We start from the raw sequence: 20263 nt of genomic DNA on the forward strand, positions 1-20263 counted from the left end.
AAAAAGTATAGAAAAATGTACCCTTAAGTTGCTGGTATATTGTGCGTGCCAATCTCTCTGACGCATAAAACCTCTTTCTCAAAATCGTCTTGACCACAACATCCTGTGTATGGCTGAAAAAAGTGCATGCACACAGGAAACACCATTCATTGCTTGATGCAAATCACTCGCTCACGTCTCAGCCGTCTTTCTCGGTGGCTGCTTCCTTGCCAGACACGGCTGAGCTTTCTGTCATTCTTACACGCAAAGTGATGTTCTTCACCGGACGTCTGTCGCTGTGTTTCGTAGCTGTCTCTGAGGCGGCAGCAGGTGAGCGAGAAGCTGAACGAGTGGACGGTGTTCAGCGAGAAGTACAAGGAGCTCTGCGAGTGGCTCACCAACATGGAGAGCAAGGTCTCGCAGAACGGAGACATCAGCATTGAGGAGATGATCGAGAAGCTCCGCAAGGTAGGAAACACTGCACTCTGAGCAACTTTTTCACCGTGGTTGGTGCACCACAGGGCTGCGTCAGTTCACTGGTTCTGTTCACTCTATCAAAATTTCGGCACGTGTCTTTGTACAATCATGTTATTAAGTTCTGAGATGACACTGCAGTTTTGTCGTTTTTGAAAAAGAGCTGTGATATATCTGACTACTTTGTGGAAATTAGGGTTTGTTAATTGGTGTAATAATAACCACCTTGTTTCGAATATAAATAAGACTGAGGAAATGGTGTTTGAGGGGACCACAGGCCTGTGGTCATCCACAACCAAACCATTCAGGTGCTCAGGTGCAGTCATACAAATATCTTGGTGTCTTTATTGACAGCGCATTCACCTGCAGCACACACATGAACTGCCTCTGTTGCAGACGACAACAGCGGCTGCATTTCTTTCGCCGTCTGAGAGACCACGGTGTTGAACCAAATAAAAATAGAATTTTTATGGGGCCGTCTTAGAGAGTTCAATTAGATACAGTATCACAGCTTGGTTTGGAGACCCATCTGTTCTAACCCTAAACTGTCTCAGCTAATTCATGCTGCTGGAAAAAATATTGGTATTGAAGAGCACTTTTCCAGTCAGACTTTCTATGAACAGGCCATTCTGCAATAAGCCAGTAATCAATGATCCATCACACATCCTGCACAGCAAGTTTGAGCAGCTACCATCTAGTAGAAGGTCTCTCTTGTTGTTTTTGCACACTGGCACCATGTTAAGATTTTATGACTAGTATTGTGCTTAATTGTTGTATTGCTGGATGTGTGTGGCTGCAGCATAGGCGATGGCCCAGAACAAATTTCTCACCGTGTGAGACAATAAAGTTTATCTTGATCTTGATCTTGGAAACACTTTCTGCACGTTTGCACTTAAAGTTGCCCTCCAGTGACAGCGTTCTCGCTCGTGCTGTGTTGTGCCTCAGGACTACCAGGAGGAGATCACTATTGCCGAGGAGAACAAGCTGCAGCTGCACCAGCTGGGAGAGCGCCTGGCCAGAGCCAGCCACAAGAGCAAAGCTGCTGAAATCGAGCAGAAACTGGGCAAGGTCAGCGACCGCTGGCAGCACCTCCTGGACCTGATTGGAGCCAGGTGAGAGGACACACTCTAAGTGCACGACGGTTTATTCTCCTCTCTCCAGGACTTGCTTTAGCTGAATATATTCATATATGCAGAGTGAAGAAGCTGAGAGAAACACTGGTGGCCGTGCAGCAGTTGGATAAGAACATGAGCAGCCTTCGCTCCTGGCTGGCCCACATCGAGACAGAGTTGTCCAAACCCATCGCGTACGACTCATGTGACTTCCACGACATTCAGAGGAAGCTGGACCTGCAGCAGGTACCCAGCATGCAGCGCAGCACAGCACAGCACAGCACAGCACAGCACAGCACACGTCCTCCATCCTCTGTTTCTGCGCTTTAAATGTTGCGTCTCTCCCAGGAGCTGCAGCGTGACATCGAGAAGCACAGCACCGGCGTGGCCTCGGTGCTGAACCTATGCGAGGTGCTCCTGCATGACTGTGACGCCTGCGCCACCGACGCAGAGTGCGACTCCATCCAGCTGGCCACCCGTAGCCTCGACCGCCGCTGGAGGAGCATCTGTGCCTTGTCCATGGAGAGGAGACTCAAGTGAGGAGGCGCACGCGTGGTTGAAAACAGGAGCAAATGATGACAGGAAGCGGGCTGTTTTCTCTCTGAGTGACTGATGTTACAGTTCAGATTTTGTTTGCCTCCGTCCGTCAGGATTGAGGAGACGTGGCGTTTATGGCAGAAATTCCTCGACGACTTTGCACGATTTGAGGAGTGGCTGGCCACTTCGGAAAAGACGGCCGCCCTGCCGAACTCCTCGGGCGTCCTGTACACTGTGGCCAAAGAAGAGCTAAAGAAATTTGAGGTACTGCAGAAGAATTATGCAAACTATATAAATGATTATCACCAGAGAGGACAGATTTTAACTTTTGGGGATAATGTTCATGGTCTGTCTGTTTCTGTAGGCATTCCAGAGACAAGTCCATGAAAACCTCACACAGCTGGAGTTGATCAATAAGCAATACCGCCGCCTGGCGAGAGAAAACCGGACAGACTCGTCCTGTCATCTGAGGGAAATGGTTCAGGATGCCAACCAGCGGTGGGACAACCTGCAGAAGAGAGTAGCATCCATCCTCCGCAGGCTCAAGGTATTATTACAAGCGTCCTCCCGCTGTTGCGTCGACTACGCTAGGCTGCTACGTCGTCAGATCCCTCTAACCACTGGATGTTTTGTTTGGTTTTTTTTCTCTCTCCCTCTCCCTACCAAATATGCAGCACTTTATCAGCCAGAGAGAAGAGTTTGAGACGGCCAGAGATGCCATCTTGGTGTGGCTGACCGAGATGGACCTGCAGCTGACCAACATTGAGCACTTCTCAGAGTGTGACATTCAGGCCAAGATCAAACAGCTCCGGGTGGGTCTGACATCCTCAAAGGCTTTTTTTTTTTTTAATTTGTCCCTTTTGATTAAATTGTTTGTGGAGTTGAGTAAGTTTTACTAAGGACACGCCCCACTGCGCTCGCAGTCCTTCCAGCAGGAGATCTCCCTCACCACCGCCAAGATCGAGCACATCTTCCACCAGGGCGAGGCGCTGATCGAGAAGAGCGAACCTCTGGACGCCGCCGTCATCGAGGAGGAGCTGGAGGAGCTGCAGCGCTACTGTCAGGAAGTGTTTGGTCGGGTCGAGCGCTACTACAAGAAGCTCATCAGGCTCCCGGTGAGACACGAGAGAGAGCTGACTGACATTTATTAAAATGTCGGTTCAGTTGGTTTTCTTCTGATTGTACAAAGCGCTTTGAGACACCTTTGCTTATGATTTAGCACTGTCCAAATAAAAGTGAATTGAGAATTGACCGGATGTACCGGTGACTTTGTCCAGCTGGCAGACGACGACACCGAAGTGTCCTTCTCGGACCGGGAGCTGGAGCTGGACGAGCCGGGCGATTTGTCCAGCTTGCCCTGGACCGAGCGCCTGGGCGACGGTTTCCTGTCCCCACTGCCCTCCTCGGGACGCTCGGCCTCTTTGGCAGCCCAGTTCCGGACGGAGCGCTCGGGGAGAGACACGCCCGCCAGCGTGGACTCCATTCCTCTGGAGTGGGACCACGACTACGACCTGAGCCGCGGGCTGGAGAGCGCCAGCAGGGCCCTGAGGGAGCAGCAGAGCGAGGAGGGAGACTTCCCGCAGCGACCCGCCTCGGCCCTGTCAGGTCAGTTTTTTTTTTTGTCAGGAGGAAAACACACTCTTCCTGAGATACAGATATGTAGAAAGAAGACTGGGCCTTGGAAGGACAGTATGTCCAAGTGCATTTACTTTGATTGAGCTGAGAAAATCTGTAAAATTTCTAGAATAAACCTCATGATGGTCTTTTCCCCTTATTTTGATCTAAAATATTTTCAAACTTTTTTTCCCTGGCAGACCACTGTATTATTATTCATAGTATGTTTCAGTGACCAGTTATCAATTTCTTGTTAATGAGACACTTAAACACACAACAGATGGACAGCAGGTAAAATCACTTCAGGATGGGGGCGGGTCAACCGGTGCAATGCACGCTGCTGAATGTGTATGTGTGTGTACTGTACAATGTTTCTTCCAGATGTAGTCATCCCAGAGAGCGCTGAGACCTATGTTAAACTTACACAGCAAACACTGAGGTCCTCCACTGGTAGGCAACGGCAGACTCCCCCAGCATGCCACACGTGTTCGGGGCCAGAAATTAACAGCTTCACTCTGAGCAGATAGCTCACCCGTAGGCCATTCACCGGCTTGGATTTCTGTTGATTTCCCTCTCTTAATCACATCTTGGGCACACGACGTAACCAGCGGACACACTTTTCTAACACTGGGGGGCAGTAGGGTCAATTCCATTTCAGCCAGTGGCGGTTTAATCCCGCAGGACAGAGATGGAATTCAGCCTAACTCCTCTTTTTAACTGGCTTTCTCACCTTGTTTGCACTCTACTGTGTGGCTAACTTCTTTGGGTTTCGTGAAGGATCATTTTTGTGTTCTCAGAGAAGCATGTCCTTTTGACTGGTAGTCTGTATTCTAACTCGCTGAATGGAGGGCAGATTTGTCTCTGTAAATTTGTCCAAACAGAGAGACATCATGTTTAGAAAGATGCACAAGTATGATTAGCAAGTGATCAGAAAAATCTACGCTCCCGTCAGCTTCCTTTAGACCGCACTTTGTGTTTCTCTGTCTTCACCTCCTCTGAGGTAAACGGCGACCAAAACGGGTCGTCTGGTTTTTGTGACCATGAGCAGCTGGAGATCAGTGTCTGAACTCGAGGTCTCGTCTTCACAGACTCTCACGTTCACCCGCTGGACGGCCACCGTTACAGCCTGCAACAAATGGACAGCGGCCGCAGTCGCACTCCAACCGGCACCGAGCTGGACGCCTCCTACATGGGATACGTACGTCTCAAACGCGTCGGGGCTGCACATCCGCAAGATTTCCGTCTAATCGTGACTTCAGTCCAGCTTGACGTCATTCCTGTTGTCCCGTAGATGCGGCTGCTGGGCGAGTGTCGCGGCAGCATCGACACGGTGAAGAGGATGGGCTTCGAGCTGAAGGAAGAGGAGGACACAGTGTCCGGACTTGCGGATCCCAGTAGCTCAGAATCCCAGACGTCAGGTACTTGCGCAACGACGAGATGAAAGAAGTCCAGCTTTACGTTCAATATTTAAATGAACGTTTCTGCTGCCTTTTTTTTGTTTTGTTGCTCCAAGTCTTTTTTTGATATTAAAAATATAAACATCACAACCCCCTCCATCACATTCTTTGCCTGGGGGTTAAGGTGAGTATCTGGTGGAGTTATTCCAAATAGGGCAATGACGGCAGATGGTTCTATAGGGACTTGTAGAACATCTGAAAAAAGTTTTAAATAATGACTGCCAGAAATGATGTAGCTTTGAACAGTTTCTGGTGCTTTTGAACTTGTTCGAAGTGACCTTGATAGTAATCATGATGCTGTCGCACACAGGAGTGATTGAGCGCTGGGAGCTCCTGCAGGCTCAGGACCTCAGCAAAGAGATGCGCTCCAAGCAGAACCAGCAGCAGTGGCAGCAGCTGAACTCGGACCTGAGCAGCGTTTGGACTTGGCTGGGAGAGACAGAGGAGGAGCTAGAACAGCAGCGGAGGCTGGACCTCTGCACGGACATCCAGACCATACAGCAGCGCATCAAGAAGCTCAAGGTATCGCTGTCAGCTCTGTGCATTTCCGGCACGCTTCAAACACTTCCCCGTGCGACAGCGGCGAAACAACATGTTTGACTGCTCTTCTTGCAGGAGCTGCAGAAGGCGTACGACAAGCGCAAGCCCATCGTCTTGTCCGTCAACCTGTGCAGCAACGAGTTCGTGAGGACGGACACGCCCGAGTCTCGCCAGTTGCAGGCCAAATTGAAGGACATGAACAACCACTGGGATGCCCTGGGCAGCTCGCTGGAGGAGTGGAGGGCGTCCCTGCAGGAGGCGCTCATGCAGTGTCAGGTAGGCCTAAATACTAACGGCAAGGGTGCACAACAACAACAGGACGTAAATAGCAGCAGGAGGTAGTTTAAAAACCAAGCACAAAGGCAGACAATTTAGACTTTTAGACCATTTAAGTGAAATTGGACAATTTTTCACAGCACACCTGACATTGTCTGATGGTACACCAGTGTCCTGTGACACAGTGGTTGAAAAACACTGATCTAAAGGAGCGGCGAAGCTACTTCCACTGACTTTTCAGCGTGAGGTAAATTCACGTGCGTTTCCACAGGACTTCCATGAGATGAGCCACGGTCTGCTGCTCTGGCTGGAGAACATCGACCGCAGGAGGAACGAGGTGGTTCCCATCGATCCCATCCAGGACAGCGACACTCTACACGAGCATCACAAAACACTCACGGTACGACCAGATTGGCCCCTTTAGGAGTGAAGCAGAAATTACATACGAGAGGTAAAAGGTCATAGTTCCAATGTCCTGCTTTACACAGCAAATCCGCCAGGAGCTGCTGGACTCTCAGCTCAAGGTGGCGTCGCTCCAGGACATGTCACTGCAGTTGCTGGTCAACGCCGAGGGCGGCGACTGTCTGGAGGCCAAGGAGAAGGTGCACGTGATCGGGAACCGCCTCAAGCTGCTGCTGAAGGAAGTGACCCGGGACCTCAGGGAGCTGGCCAAGGTCCTGGACATAACCAGCAGTCAGCAGGTAAGAGGCCACACAGGTGCCGCAGAACCAGAGAAGGTTCTCCAAAGGTTGGTTTGGTTTGCTGTCATGGAAGATGAGCATTCTTGATGAACTATTCTATTTCACTGACTGTTTTAGTTGCAAATTTGACCATGTTTTTCTAATATTATCTATGTTTTTATTTCATATGTTATTTTTAGATTCTAGGGAAAAAAAACACACTTCATCCACCATTTTTGAGTGTTTCGACCAATCTGTTTGCTCCTTTCCTTTCTTTCTTTTTTGCGCTCTCTCTCTCTCTCTCTAAAAAAAAAAAAAAAACGCTCCTCAGGATCTCTCGTCCTGGTCTTCCGCTGATGAGCTGGACACGTCCGGTTCCCTCAGCCCGGTGTCGGGCCGGAGCACCCCGAGCCACCGCCGATCGGTAACGTACACTCCTCCCTGGGCCTTGTATCGCGATGCTCTATGAGAAGCTAGGCGAGGTCAAGCGGTCCCTGCAGTGACCTGTGCCCCAGAAACCCCACCCTTCCTCCCAACCTCCCCTATCAACGGCCATACTCACCCCTGCCATCCCAGAGTCTCTCCCTCCACGCCTCTCTCTACCACCTGCTTCACACTCCCTCCCTCTGATCTGTTCCCTGTCTCAAGCCTGTTACTCTTCTTCGCATGTGATCTGTCACTAGAGCGTGTCCCGCCTCAGGATGGAGAACCTTATTTCCCAGCTCTTGGTTTTCTCTTTCTTTTTCTTTCTTTTTCTTTTTTTGATTAAGAAGACTTTCTAACACCTTCCCTAGTTGTCTCCTCCAGCCTTTAACACTAGGAACACTTCCTATTCCTCCTAAAAAAAAAAAACCAAACTGTCCTGCTACTAGACTTGACTCCAAATATGAACTAATCCTAGTTGACAAGTTGATCCCTGTGGTTGTATCAGAAAAATAGCCAACGTTATAATTGTGGAAAAGAAAAGAAAAGGCACTCTGATATTTTATGATGTCAAAATGCATGACGACCTGTTTCTTTATACATTAAGACACAACTTACTGTTTCTTTAAATGTATCACCTGTTCAAAGATCAGTCCAAATAAGCATGTCACTGCTTTTATTGTGTGTGTGTGTGTGTGTATGTGAAAGTCATGCATTGCGCTGCATAATTGCGTAGCCTCCTACATGCAGTCGCTTTTGTTGCTGCACTTCAAAGTCGTCTCTCGCTTTGAAGAGCCACAATCCTTGCTGCCAAGGGTTACGGCGATACCTGCCTCCCTCACGTTCAGTTATTATTATCATTATTATTACTTTCAGTTTTGTCGCTGCTCTTCTCTCATCTGGGGGATTTTCTTTTCATTGGTAGCTTTGATTTGTTTGATTTGCCTGGACTTAAACACACTTTCTTTCTTTTACTCCTCCCCTACTTCCCCCCCTGTTCATTGCAAACAGCAACGGGGCAAATGTAGTCTGTCACAGGCTGGACCCTCTGTGAGCAGTCCGCACCACAGGTACCTTTCTGTTGGTTTCCAGAACACCCAGAAGATAATGGAACTCATCAGCTCATGACTCGCACCACTGGAGGCCCATTTGTGCTTCATGGTCTCTCCACCGAATTTTTTTTTGGAACAAAAGCTTGTTAAAGCTTTCCAAAAAAAAAAAAAAAAAAAAAAATCCAAATTGAATCTAATTCCAGCATTAGCAGCTCATGAAAGTGAATTCCATCATCTTCTGAGGGTCAAGACGCTCTGTGAAGGGTTGGTGATGAGGTGAAATGCAGCCCACACAACCATGAGGGATGAGTATTTAAAAAAAAAAAGAAAGACTTTCACAACCAACAGTGCAAAGGCCTCGTCTTCGCCAAGTGTCCTTCAGCTCGCTTTGCGTCTCTAACCGGAGGGGAAGCTCCTCACACGTCTGCACAAACTCTCAATCTAACGCTCCCCTCCTCGCTCTTCCTTGAGCGCGCACTCTCGTCCTCCTCCTCCTCCTCTGCCTCCTCCACTTGTCGAGCCAGTAAAAGTCTGCAATGAACAACGCTGCAAAGCTACGGTTTCTCTCGTCTGCCACGTTTCTCTGCCTCTTCTTCTTTTCTCCTCTTCCTCCTCTGCTGCTGCTTCTGCTGCTTTCTCACCAACTCTTCACCGCCAACCCACTCCACCTCCCCCCCTCCACAACCACCTGTCACTCTCTCAGGTCTCCATTATCTTTTAAGTGGTAAGGGGCACATTTGGTACAGTGCAGGACCCTTTTTAAAAAAAAAAAAAAAAATCCATAATCATCTGGCAGCCAGTGCTGTAGTCAATGATCACTGTAGTTATAACTGTATACAGGAGGAACTTCTGGCTTTTTGTCATAGTATGGTGAACAAAAATAACTTGTGGCATTAGTGTATATTAAGTATTTTAAACAACCCAAAAATAAAATAAGGTTTTCTATACTTTTACCCTTCTTTTATTATAGGGTCTTACTATAGTGTTTAGACATTTGGATTATTTATTTATACCCCTGATATTCAAGACATGCTTCAGTGTATTGTAGGCCACCTCAACCACCTTAGCAGGTTAGCACTCCAGTGAAGGCCCACGCCGAGTCAGAGAGGCTCCCTCTAAGTGCTGCTGCGCTCCTCTCACCTTGGCATGCTTTGCATTTCTCCACAGGACGCAAACACAGAATCCTTTCAGAGTAATGTCTGAGTGCTCCGCTGATAGAGGCAGCATGCGTTTTGTCGTACGGCCTAATATCCTTCCTCCAGCGAATGCTCACTCACTCACTCACTCACTCACTGAATGTGTTTGTTCTGTGCAGGATTGTTTGGGTGCGTCCCTGCCTTGAGAGCTGTGTGGTGAATGTCTTTTTTTGTGAAAAAAAAACAAACAAAAACAAATGGCCATGCCTCAGTCAGCATGTAGATCACCTTGTCCGGATCAGTGTCCTGTGTTGGCGACGTCTGTCAAACACAGCATGATGCTTAAACTTAAGCACTCATGCAGTTCACCTCCTCCTGAACTGAGCTCTTATTTGGATTGAAAAAAAAAAAAAGCCTTTGTAGATGACACCTACAGAGTGAAGTCTGTGTGGGTAGATTAGATCACGCACCTGATTGGTGGTTATTGAGTTAGCCTAATTTGTGTAGTTGCTTATTTAGGCTGTGTCTATTTGAAGAGGGCAATTATAGTTTAGTAGGTGTGGGGTTCCTATTGGAGTGAGATAACACAGTAGTTAAATGGAGAAAGATTTAGTGGAGAACAGAGCCAGGTGTTATACCATGATCAATTGCAGCATTAAAACGACCTGACAGATGATGCAAATGACAATATTGTTGTAATTAAACCAGTCTCTACTCTATCAACTCTTATTACTCGTCATTTCCTCTTTCAAAAAGTGTGTGCTGAAACACAATTTGTGATGTCACAAAGGGCTCCTAGGGGGAGTGACAACATCCCCAGTCAGGTGTTGGCTCCGCCCCTCTGAAATATATGAAACGTCCGACCGACAAAGCGTCGAGTGAAGTAGGAATCTAAAGCCCAGTGTTCTTCTCTTTTTTTTTAAGCAGAAGGCTTTAAACAGGCGGCTAAATGTGTTGAATTGATTTCTAAAAAGTTTATTTTTATTCATAATCAAACTCGTGCCGGGCTGCTGCCCTGAAGTACCTGGATGAGATCTGAATGTCATCTGTCAGCAGTTTTAATTTTGCGTCCGATCATCGTATATTCCCATCAATCAATATGAGTCGCTAAACATCAGTCTGTGCTGCCTGCATCTGTGTGTGTGTGTGTGTGTGTGTGTGTGTGTGTGTGTGTGTGTGTGTGTGTTCCCACGAGCAGGTCTCACAGCGACGCTGGATCCGCTTCCTCCCCTTCTGATGCGGAGTCAGCAGCGGTGCCGCAGCTGGACGATAGCGACAGTGGCGGCTCCTCCTCCTCCTCCTCCTCCTCCTCCTCCTCCTCCTCCTCCTCCTCCTCCTCATTTCTGCGACGCGTCCTGTGGGTGGCGCTGCCCGTGCAATTCCTGCTGCTCCTGCTCGTGGTCCTGGCGTTCATGCTGCCGATGTCCGAGGAGGACTACTGCTCTCAGTCCAACAACTTTGCCCACTCCTTCTACCCGATGCTCAGCTACACTAACGGGCCTCCGCCGGTGTAGAGAAACTCGTTCACTCCATCCCATTTGTTGCTGAAGGATCAGAGTCGCCATCAAACAGCTAATATCTATGTGTAGCGCATAGGATCAATAACCCCTCTATGTTACTCAGTCTTAAGCTGCGCAGATGACGGAGCGTCCCCGGTGGCGGGAGGCTGAGGAGAAGATGAAGATGAGAACGAAGTGAAGCAACTGAAACACCAGGCGGCACCAAAGTTTAGACGCTGATTTTTGCCTGTGAATCCGCTTGTCTCACATGTTTGTCGACTTAAGAAAGAACAAAAGAAGAAGATAGCGTTTATTATATTATATATTTGACATTGCATTTATTTTTTTACCTGTATTTTCAGCATGCGGTCCTAATCTTCCTTTCATTTTACGTACATCGTCCACCCCCACCGTGTCTGATGTAAACGTTTGAATTTTACATGTTGTTCACGCCACGGCATTCATGAACTGAGATGTTGTTGTTTTTTTTTTAACGGTCGAAGCCGGGACAGAGGCGGAGATTTCAGTCATTCCTGCTCTTTATACACTCTTCTGTTTTTACTTTGTAAAGAGAACATTTTATGACACATAGAACTGCTGTATATTTTGTATGACTGTCATCCGAGTATCAAGTGTATAACAGTCCGAGATGATGTAACATGTGTATATAAGGGTTAAAGAAATATTCTATGAAAAATGTATGTATATGCAACCTTAAATAACAATGGATGCCAAATCAGCACTTTTATTCTGGTTTATTTCATTTCCAACGGTGACGTGGTTGTTTTCCGAAGACAGTGCGTCAAACTTTGACGGGGGAAGCAGGACATCAGCGTATTGTCAATACTCAAACCTGCAGTGGTAGGCTTGCATTTTAAGCGCAATTTCAGGTGAAGAGCAGAACAAATCTTAGGCCTCGTGAGGAGACGCCACATCACCGGGACCAGGAGAGTTTGAGGCGGGCGGATCCACCACCCAGGAGCCGTTGTTGGGGAAGTGGTGGCCGTGCAGGCAGCGGTGAGTGGGACAGAGCCAGGGTGTGTTCATGTGGTGCTGGTGCTGGTGCTGGTGAGTGGCGAGAAGGCGAGTCTCGAGCAGCTTGATGATTTCGTAATTTGGGAAGGCCACGGCCGTGACATCCAGACCCAACATCTGGGAAATGACCATCCGGAAATCAGACAGCTGCAGCGGAGGCAGGAGGAGGCGTTATTGTGAGCTAGAGGGAGTGTTTTGATATGACGTGATGTTTAAAGGGCTGCAATTGAAGTTGTATGAATATATGGGTGGAAACTTTGATAATCTTTTGCAGGAAACACCAAACAGCAGCACACAAATACAAAACAGTGGTGTGTTGCCACCACCTGAATGCTTTGATTACTCCTTATTAAAGTAATTTAATTACTTCTTTAACAACTTTGTTTCATAATTTATCAATTACTAGTTTAAAAAAAAAAGATAAAGTAACAGTTGCTTAGTGCTTTGGAATGAACTTTATTAAAGTGCAAACTTTGCAATTGCAAATATTGCCTCTGTCCTCTTAACATGAATGAATGTTTGCTCTCTGAACACAAAATGCACATTTCACAGAACAAACTCATGTACAGCACTGGTGCCTTTAGCACAGCCCACAATGTTAAGATAATTAGACGATTTTGGAAAAGTAACAAAATCATTATGATATAATTACCAGTTGTTCCACAGTAATCTAGTTACAATACTCTGTTATGTAAAAAGTAGTTTAATAGTAGTGGATTACTTAGTATTAGATTACTCAACAACACTGTTCTTTATAAATTTGTGGGCCTGCAGCTAAAACGTTGGCCATGTATTCTTTCCTCTCAGGCCTGTTTGGTTCCCTCAAAGTCTGAAGAAGAAACATCTGCATTTTTTGCCAGAAAATGCAAATACACATTTTTGATCCGTCCGGTTTGGCCAAAGCGACTGCCTCTCTCTCTTGCTCTTACCTCTCTCTCCCTCTCAGACAGCTGATGCAGGCTCTGTCGCAGCGTTAGCACACTCTGCTGCTCCTCTCTGCTCTTCTCCTCTCGCTTCCTCTCCGCCGCGGCCTTCCCCTCCGCCAGCCGCTCAAGCCTCCTCTTCTGCTCCTGCACGGTGCGACTCTGCTCCAGGACTTTTGACTTTCAGCACGTCACACAAATTGGCCTTGTGTTATTCAGGGGCCCTCTACCAAAACCAACCTCAAGCAGCCTACAGCTACTTAACCGGTGCACAATTTGCCAGAAATTGATGATAAAATACGTGGAATTAGGCGGTGAAAAGGCCCCTGGATTTAGTCCGGACCGGAACCCCTGTACCCTCTACCTTGAGCTCATCGGTGTGGGACAGCTGGGCCTTGAGCTCACTGTTGCACTGCTTGCTGGCCCTCAGGTCTCCCTGGAGGCACTCCAGCCTTTTCTGCAGCTTCCTGGCCTCAGTGCGAACGCCGTCTCGCTCTGTGGCCAGCGCCGAGTGACTCCTCTTCTCCTCCTCCAACTCGGACACCTTCTTCTTCAGCAGCTGGATGTGGAGCCCTTTGCTGTCCAGCTGGTCTTTCTGCGTCCTTAGCTATCGTGCAGCAGGGGCGTGACTGTCAAACAGCATCTAAAATGAGATAAAGAGACCGCACATCTCCGGCCTACCTTCCGCTGCAGGCTGTAGCTCAGACATTTGCTCTCCATCAGAGAGGCCGTTTCCTGTTGAACCATCTGCTCTGCACGTGTCAGCACGACTTTCATCCTCATGTCAGAGCCGAGATCCACAGCGATGCTGTCCACCTTCATGGTCTCGGACAGCTGGTCCAGAAATTCCTCGTACTGCAGGAAACGGCGTGAAAAACATCAGGAAGCTTGTAACATTCCTCACTGATAGGATTATCACATCCGATTGCAACCGGAGGCATTAGCACAACTTGACTCACATGCTGTCGGCTGTGCAGGAGCTTCTCTCGGTGCACGTCTGCAGACAGCAGCTCCGTCTCCAGAGCCTGCACCTTCTCCCTCAGCTCCTGGACTTGCTGCCCTGCCAGTTGAGCCCTCTGCGCTGAGCTGTTGTGGAGCTCCGTCTGCTCGGTCAGCTGCTCAGCGATGCGGCGCAGACGAGCATCCATCTCTGGCAAAGACTGTTTTTTTTTTTATGGACGTAGACCATTTAATGGTCCCGTATCACATCAAATATATTTTTTTTCCATTTTAGGTTCTAAATTTATATGTGACCTTAAATGTAAAATACAAATGCGTTGGAAAGTTTTCTCAACATTGTTAGTAAAGCACTATAGTTACTATGTTAATGTTCTACACAACTATACCTCCTGAGGAGATCTTTTTTTTTTCACGCATCACAAAGGGAGACACATTCTGCACATGAAAGCCTCCTCCCTCACCTTGTGGCAGATGTTATCCGCTGCTTGTAAAACGCCTTGCTCGGTGGGCTGGACGACGTTGTCGGAAGTCCCCTGCAGCAGGCCCGCCGCCCTCTTCAGGAACATCTGCAGCTTCTCCTCTGCTGCCCGAGTCTCTCGCTGACTTGACTGGAACCTTCTCTCCAGCTCCTCCAGCTGTTTCTCCAGGAAGCTGGACTCCCGGCGTGCCGCCTCCGTCACCCTCTTGCTGGCTTCAAGACCCTCCATTAGGGTCTTCTTCTCCAGCTCAATGCTCTTCCTTCCCACCACCAGGCCGTCTAACTGCTGTGTGGTGAAAATGAAGTCACACCTGAGAGGGTGCCAGAGGAAATTTACAATGGGTGTGACTGGAACTTCTTAACCTAGCAAACTTTTTGTTTGGACTTGACGAAAACTTAAAACTTAAACTAAACTAAATTGTTAGTAACTTAAAAAAAAAAATCTGTATCAGATTGTTAAATGTGCATTCCAAAAAAGGCAATCTACAGCTTTATTACTCCAAAAATGAATTCAAAAATATTTTGCATAGTCCAGATACCGTTTATCTGTATGTTAGGATTCAAAAACATCTACTGGTAAGCCCCCCCCCCTCCACCCGCCCCAAGTACTTAATTACTTTTAGTTACTTGATTACATTTGTTCCATCTGTACAAAGCCACCCTCATGTTGATCACAGTTTTCTGATGTCAGGTAGAATCAGGCAACCCTCCTTAGATCCATGATGCACCTTAAGAGTGTGCCTGTTCTTCACGTGAATGTAACGGCTTATCAGTAGTAAAATAAAATTCTTTTTACTGATGCCTTATAACCATCTCCTTTTGTAGATTCCCTTAAACGTTACACATCAGGCCTTGAACCGCCTAAATGTCCTAGATTTTTGCTAAAATCTAGTCCCAGTACCACTTTGACTGAATCAAGAGCCGCTGCACTGCTGTTGGCTCTCCGTCTCTCCTGGTCCAGCTCCTCCACCAGCCGGAGCACCGTCTCCCTGCCGGCTTTGCTCTCCAACTCACAGGACTTCACACTCTCCTCCAACACTCCGATTCTCAGCTGCAGTCTCTCCCGCTCCTTTAAAGGCTCCCCCTGAACACATACACATTATTTTTTTTGCACCTTACAGGAGTTAACTTTACTTGTATGCACATATGGATGCATCCACTGAAAACTACAAGATCAATTATTTTTTAGATTAACATACCTCAACAAAGTTTCCCTTTACTTCCATGACTACAGGTCAATGTAGCCACTTGTTCTGTTTTAGGAAAGTCTCTTGGCAACAACAAACAGAGGACAGTCTGTACCGCGGCGATCCTGAGGGGGGCGCTGCCAACTACGACCGTTAGACAACCCATTACCTCCCTCTTCCCCCCGTCATGACGATCAAATTGAAATGTTTCACAAATAGAAATTGTACGTATTTATTTATTTATTTATTTATTTTGTTTAGTGCATGGAGGGTCATGGTCTTACGTGAACGAAACACTAAAAATGCGAACTAATCAAGACATGCGTCAAGGTCAGTGCTTGGTGTTTTCATCCCTGCATTTAGACACACAGGGTCAGGGTGGGACCTAAAACTGCCTCTATCAATAATTTGGACATTTCACGGTGTATTGCTGTCGTACCATATATATTTTTCCAATACAGGCTGTTAAAAAAAAAAAAAATCTCTATCTCACTTAAACCACGACTAATGACGGCAGATCTGGATTGTAATCACGTTGTATACAAATAAAACAAACAAAACTTTTTGAAACAACAACTCGTATGCACTAAACCAAATACGGGGTTTATGACAGTGCACTTCTCTCTCCATGTCGTCGTCCCCCCCACACACACACATTTGACCACAGAGCCCCAACTTAGGCTGAAAAGGTCCCAGCGGTGAAGACGACAGGTTCCAAAGCCGGGCAGTCACTACTCTGGGCATCATTGAACACTGTGCTGCAATGCAGGAAGTGAGCGGCAGCAAAACTTTATTGACAAAACATACGAAACACGCCTACCTGTCAGGAACGGTCGCATGTTCGAGGCTCGCAGTCGAGTTTGAACATACTCAATACAATTGGAATTTTCTGTCTTGTGTCAAAAAAAGTGTTGCGTATTTTCCTTACGGCTAAACCGAAGGACAACGGCTACATGCTAGCAAACGATAAATGCTCTAACATAGTCGCGTGCTAGCAGCTTGTCTTTTGAATGAGGACCAAGTAGAAACGCGCCTTGTCTGTGAGAAATTTAAGAAACCCCCAATGTATGAAGTGCACCAGTGACCATTCCGTACAATATTGACGTCAAGGTCAGTCATGTCAAGCATCTGCTTTCGACTTTAAATTGAGATTGATGCTGTTTTTTAAAGTGTTTTCAATGGGTTTGCTCATATTTGCTGCGCGGCTGATTGCGCCATTATGATGTTGATAATAACGTGTCGCGAAGTTTTTGTGCTGTAGCTCATCTGTGCTGCTCTCCACCAAAGATGCTTCTCCGGATGATGTGGTGCAGATCGGGAGCCCTGCTCTCGGTAAACCGGAAACCAGGGTTCATCTTTGCCTCGACCAGTTTCGTCCAGACTGCTCAGTCACACAAGTATGAATCCAAACCCAGGACTCACTCAAACCTTTGTGGCACTTGGATCTTCTCCAGGAACTGTTATGTAAATGCTCGTCACAAGCACCAGAGGGACACGAGGCATGTTCTGCCTGCTGTGGGTGGATTAGATTGTGCTGACCCATGGACAACACCGGCTAAACAAGAACAGAGGCGATTTTATTCATCCAATATTGTGAAGTCAATGTTAAAACCATCTTTAAAGCCACCATCAGCGCCTGGGGGGAAAAGGGTTCCCAAGGGACCAAGAACCAAGCAACCTTCAAGAGCCAATCAGCCTGCCCTGAGCAAGGACCAGGTGGATAATCAGACTGGCCGCATATACATTTTTGAACCCACACATTATAATTTTCAGCTCTTGAACTGCTTTGCAGGATATGATGCAGTGTATTGCCTTCGCAACGGCAGATCAGTATCATCTCCCAACACTTTGCCACGACCTGACCAGCCATGGCTTCCATGAGATAGATCTCCCAAGAGGTACAGTTGAAAATCATTATTTCCGATGTGTCCATATGTGTTTCACAGGGATAAGGCGTGCTGAGAATTGCTTAAATTTTTATTTTATTTTTTTCAGATGCCTCAAACGCTCTTGTGATAAGCACAGACATGACTGCAAAGCCAGAAGACGATGCACTAATGTTCTTCTTCAGGTGGCCTTTTATTTTCTCTCAAATGCAAATCCCCCTTAGTTATTGATTACAGTGTTCATCATGCACACCTTTTTGGTTGGATTTTTAATTCTGCTTTGACTCGTATTTCAGGGAAGGCTCGGTAGTTTTCTGGAACGTTGAAGACAAAATGGTAAGTAAACTTTTTAATGTAAAGCGTTTGCATTGTTCTCGTATTACACCTTTGCAGAGTTCCCTCCTGGATTACTTTTACAGCTGAAAAGAGTGATGAGAATACTGGAGCGTCACGAGATCCAGCCCTATGAAGTGGCTTTAGTCCACTGGGAGAATGAAGAGATTAATTACACTGTAAGAGAGTATGTCAACGCACACCATTTCATGTTTTATTTGAAACACCAGGCCTTCCGCAGATTTGTGTCAGATTGGAAAATTCTCTCCTTCAGGGGAAATACCAAGCTTGAACGTGGGAACTTTATCCTGAGTGACCAGATGGAGCCGCAGGAGGCCGTTCTGGAGAAATTTGCATTTTCAAACGCATTGTGCTTATCAGGTAAGAGGTTGCGTTAACACGTTTTGTTCTGTTTCGTGCTCAGCACGTCCACTGATTATTGACTCTTTGTCCTCCAGTGAAGCTCGCCATATGGGAGGTTTTGTTGGACAACTTTGTCGAATCAATTCAAACAATTCCAGAGGTACGGCAAACGTGTCACAAATGCAGCGAGACGAAAATATCTGTCATGTCAATGTTTGCGGTTGACTCATTGATTGAATTGATTGTCATTTTTGTCTCCCTGCAGACACTGAAGTCTGGCAAGAGAGTGAAGTTGTCCTCTGATGAGGTGATGAAGAAGATAGGTGAGCTCTTCACACTAAGGTAAATTTAGTTCTAAGGAACGAGCAGATTTATATTGTGTCTTGTGTCCTATGTCTTTGTTGAATAAATGCAGCATGTGCTGTATCTGCATTTGAAGTAAATGTCATAGATCAGCAGGTTAAACCTTTTTTTCCCCCATCCTTTTTTTGACAGACACTGTATAAACCTGAGGTCTGATCTGCTCATGACGCCAGATTTCTACTGGGACCGGGAAAATCTGGAAAAGCTCTACGATAAGACCTGCCAGTTCCTCAGCATCAACCGCAGAGTGAATGTAAGTCGAGCAGCCGCGAGAGAGACATTTTGCACGACAAGCAACCCAAAAACACTACAAGAAAATTCCCTGCTGTCTTCAGGTGGTGAATGAGAAGCTGGAGCACTGCACGCAGCTAACAGACCTGATGAGGAGTCACCTGAGTGAAAAACACAGCTTGAGGTTGGAGTGGATGATAGTTATCCTCATCACCATTGAGGTAAGGCTGTTTCGGCTCAACTACTTAGCAGGGGGCCTACTTTACTTACTTTACTTAAATTCTTCAAATTTTTGGGCCTTGAACTAAAAGTGGAAAATCTGAGTTAACATCTTTTTGCTTAATTTCTTCTAGGTTTTGTTTGAACTTGCAAAGATGGTCTTCTGAACTGCGTCTCCAACAATCTAAAAGGGATAGTTTGCCCAAAAATGACATTTCATCATTTAAAAGGTATATTACATTTAAAACGGTACCAAAAGCTCTTAAAGGCAAATGTTGTACAGTCATGAAGATACTTTGTCATTTACAGTATTTCCTAAAGCCAAAAAAAAATTGAAAAAGATTTTCACAAGCATACAGTCATTCTCTCTCTCTCTTTTCTTTTTTTTTTTTTTTTTTACTGTTTAATGGCTCTTCTGATAAAGATTTGAAAGGAAAGGCATAGGAATTTTCACTATAAAGGATATAGTTTTAGCTCCAAGCTGCAACACTGATCTCGCCTCGCCTGTAAAATTTTTCTGTAGACTCAACTCAGAGCCAATTAAGACACAGTAAAGATGGTGTAATATCTATGTTTAAATGAATTGTGGATGCATTGTTTTTGAAATTGCAATAAAATATTTGTCACTTTCAACACACGATCCACATGCAATACGTTGTTTGTCAAGTCGTATAACCTGATTGAGTGATGACTGAAGTATCGGAAGGCACTTTATATGACCCAGAAGGTGAAAGATAATTACCAGCATGAGAAAAACACAAGAGCCTGAGTTTATTTGCATAAAATCTTTTAATTCATCATATATATGTGTGTGTGTATATATATATATATATATATGCGTATATATATATGTATGTGTATATATATGTGTATATATATGTATATGTATATGTATGTATATATATATATATATATATATATATATATATGTATATATATTTATATATATATATACATATATACATTTATATATATATATATATATATATATATATGTATATATGTATATATATATATATATATACATATATACATTTATATATATATACATATATACATTTATATATATATATATATATATATATATATATGTATATGTATATATATATATATATATATATATATATATATATATGTATATATACATATATACGTATATACATTTATATATATATATATATACATTTATATGTATATATATATATATATATATATATATATATATACATATATACATATGTATATGTATATATATGTATATATATATATATATATATATATATATATATATATATATATATATATATATACTGTATATGTGACTTTTTTTTAAAAAAAAGGGTATAAACCTAAATTTTGCATCCTGGGAGTTTGGAAGTAATTTAAGTGAGTAAGGCTTCATCAGTCCTTTATTGCTCAAATTGTTATAATAAACAACAAATACACATATTATTAATATCATTATTATTATTATTATTATTATGTCAACCTAAAAATCCAAACTTA

At 45.2% G+C, this 20263-nt stretch overlaps 3 protein-coding genes across 8 annotated transcripts in view; 2 read left to right on the forward strand and 1 right to left on the reverse strand.

Annotated features, from left to right (window-relative positions):
- syne1b (spectrin repeat containing, nuclear envelope 1b) overlaps positions 1–11519 on the forward strand; it is a 65782-nt gene extending 54263 nt beyond the window's left edge. For 4 of the 5 annotated variants that reach the window (XM_076023236.1, XM_076023233.1, XM_076023235.1 and 1 more), the window contains 19 exons: positions 289–447; positions 1399–1565; positions 1649–1811; positions 1914–2101; positions 2216–2366; positions 2467–2649; positions 2777–2914; positions 3026–3217; positions 3380–3707; positions 4098–4166; positions 4805–4914; positions 5008–5134; positions 5484–5695; positions 5789–5989; positions 6261–6389; positions 6478–6690; positions 7001–7093; positions 8104–8162; positions 10479–11519. In XM_076023236.1, the coding sequence (XP_075879351.1) occupies positions 289–447; positions 1399–1565; positions 1649–1811; positions 1914–2101; positions 2216–2366; positions 2467–2649; positions 2777–2914; positions 3026–3217; positions 3380–3707; positions 4098–4166; positions 4805–4914; positions 5008–5134; positions 5484–5695; positions 5789–5989; positions 6261–6389; positions 6478–6690; positions 7001–7093; positions 8104–8162; positions 10479–10794 (3198 nt within the window). In that variant the 3' untranslated portion in view covers positions 10795–11519. The remainder of the gene's footprint in view (positions 1–288; positions 448–1398; positions 1566–1648; positions 1812–1913; positions 2102–2215; positions 2367–2466; positions 2650–2776; positions 2915–3025; positions 3218–3379; positions 3708–4097; positions 4167–4804; positions 4915–5007; positions 5135–5483; positions 5696–5788; positions 5990–6260; positions 6390–6477; positions 6691–7000; positions 7094–8103; positions 8163–10478) is intronic. The other variant, XM_076023234.1, reaches the window with a different exon arrangement.
- ccdc170 (coiled-coil domain containing 170) lies at positions 11518–16047 on the reverse strand. Of its 2 annotated transcripts, none has more exons than XM_076023239.1 (8): positions 15375–16047; positions 15077–15259; positions 14159–14461; positions 13697–13897; positions 13419–13592; positions 13102–13344; positions 12744–12917; positions 11518–11931 (listed from the first exon to the last, which is right to left on the reverse strand). In XM_076023239.1, exons 1-8 carry the CDS (start codon positions 15399–15401, stop codon positions 11689–11691), a joined length of 1548 nt encoding a protein of 515 aa, XP_075879354.1. In that variant the 5' UTR covers positions 15402–16047; the 3' UTR covers positions 11518–11688. The 2 variants fall into 2 exon arrangements, with proteins under 2 accessions (XP_075879354.1, XP_075879353.1); XM_076023238.1 differs by having other exon boundaries at positions 11518–11961.
- A 140-nt stretch (positions 16048–16187) lies between these two features.
- On the forward strand, positions 16188–19397 carry rmnd1 (required for meiotic nuclear division 1 homolog). The gene is made up of 12 exons (XM_076023241.1): positions 16188–16472; positions 16650–17078; positions 17155–17260; positions 17358–17433; positions 17545–17584; positions 17668–17768; positions 17856–17962; positions 18040–18104; positions 18210–18286; positions 18440–18560; positions 18643–18759; positions 18892–19397. The coding sequence occupies exons 2-12, from the start codon at positions 16650–16652 to the stop codon at positions 18922–18924; spliced, it is 1272 nt and encodes a 423-aa protein (XP_075879356.1). The 5' UTR covers positions 16188–16472; the 3' UTR covers positions 18925–19397.
- The last annotated feature ends 866 nt before the right edge of the window (positions 19398–20263 follow it).

Source organism: Nelusetta ayraudi, unplaced genomic scaffold (assembly GCF_046127955.1).
Source record: "Nelusetta ayraudi isolate G7.1 ecotype Tasmania unplaced genomic scaffold, CSIRO-AGI_Nayr_v1 ptg000015l, whole genome shotgun sequence".
Classification (NCBI taxonomy): Eukaryota; Metazoa; Chordata; class Actinopteri; order Tetraodontiformes; family Monacanthidae; genus Nelusetta; species Nelusetta ayraudi.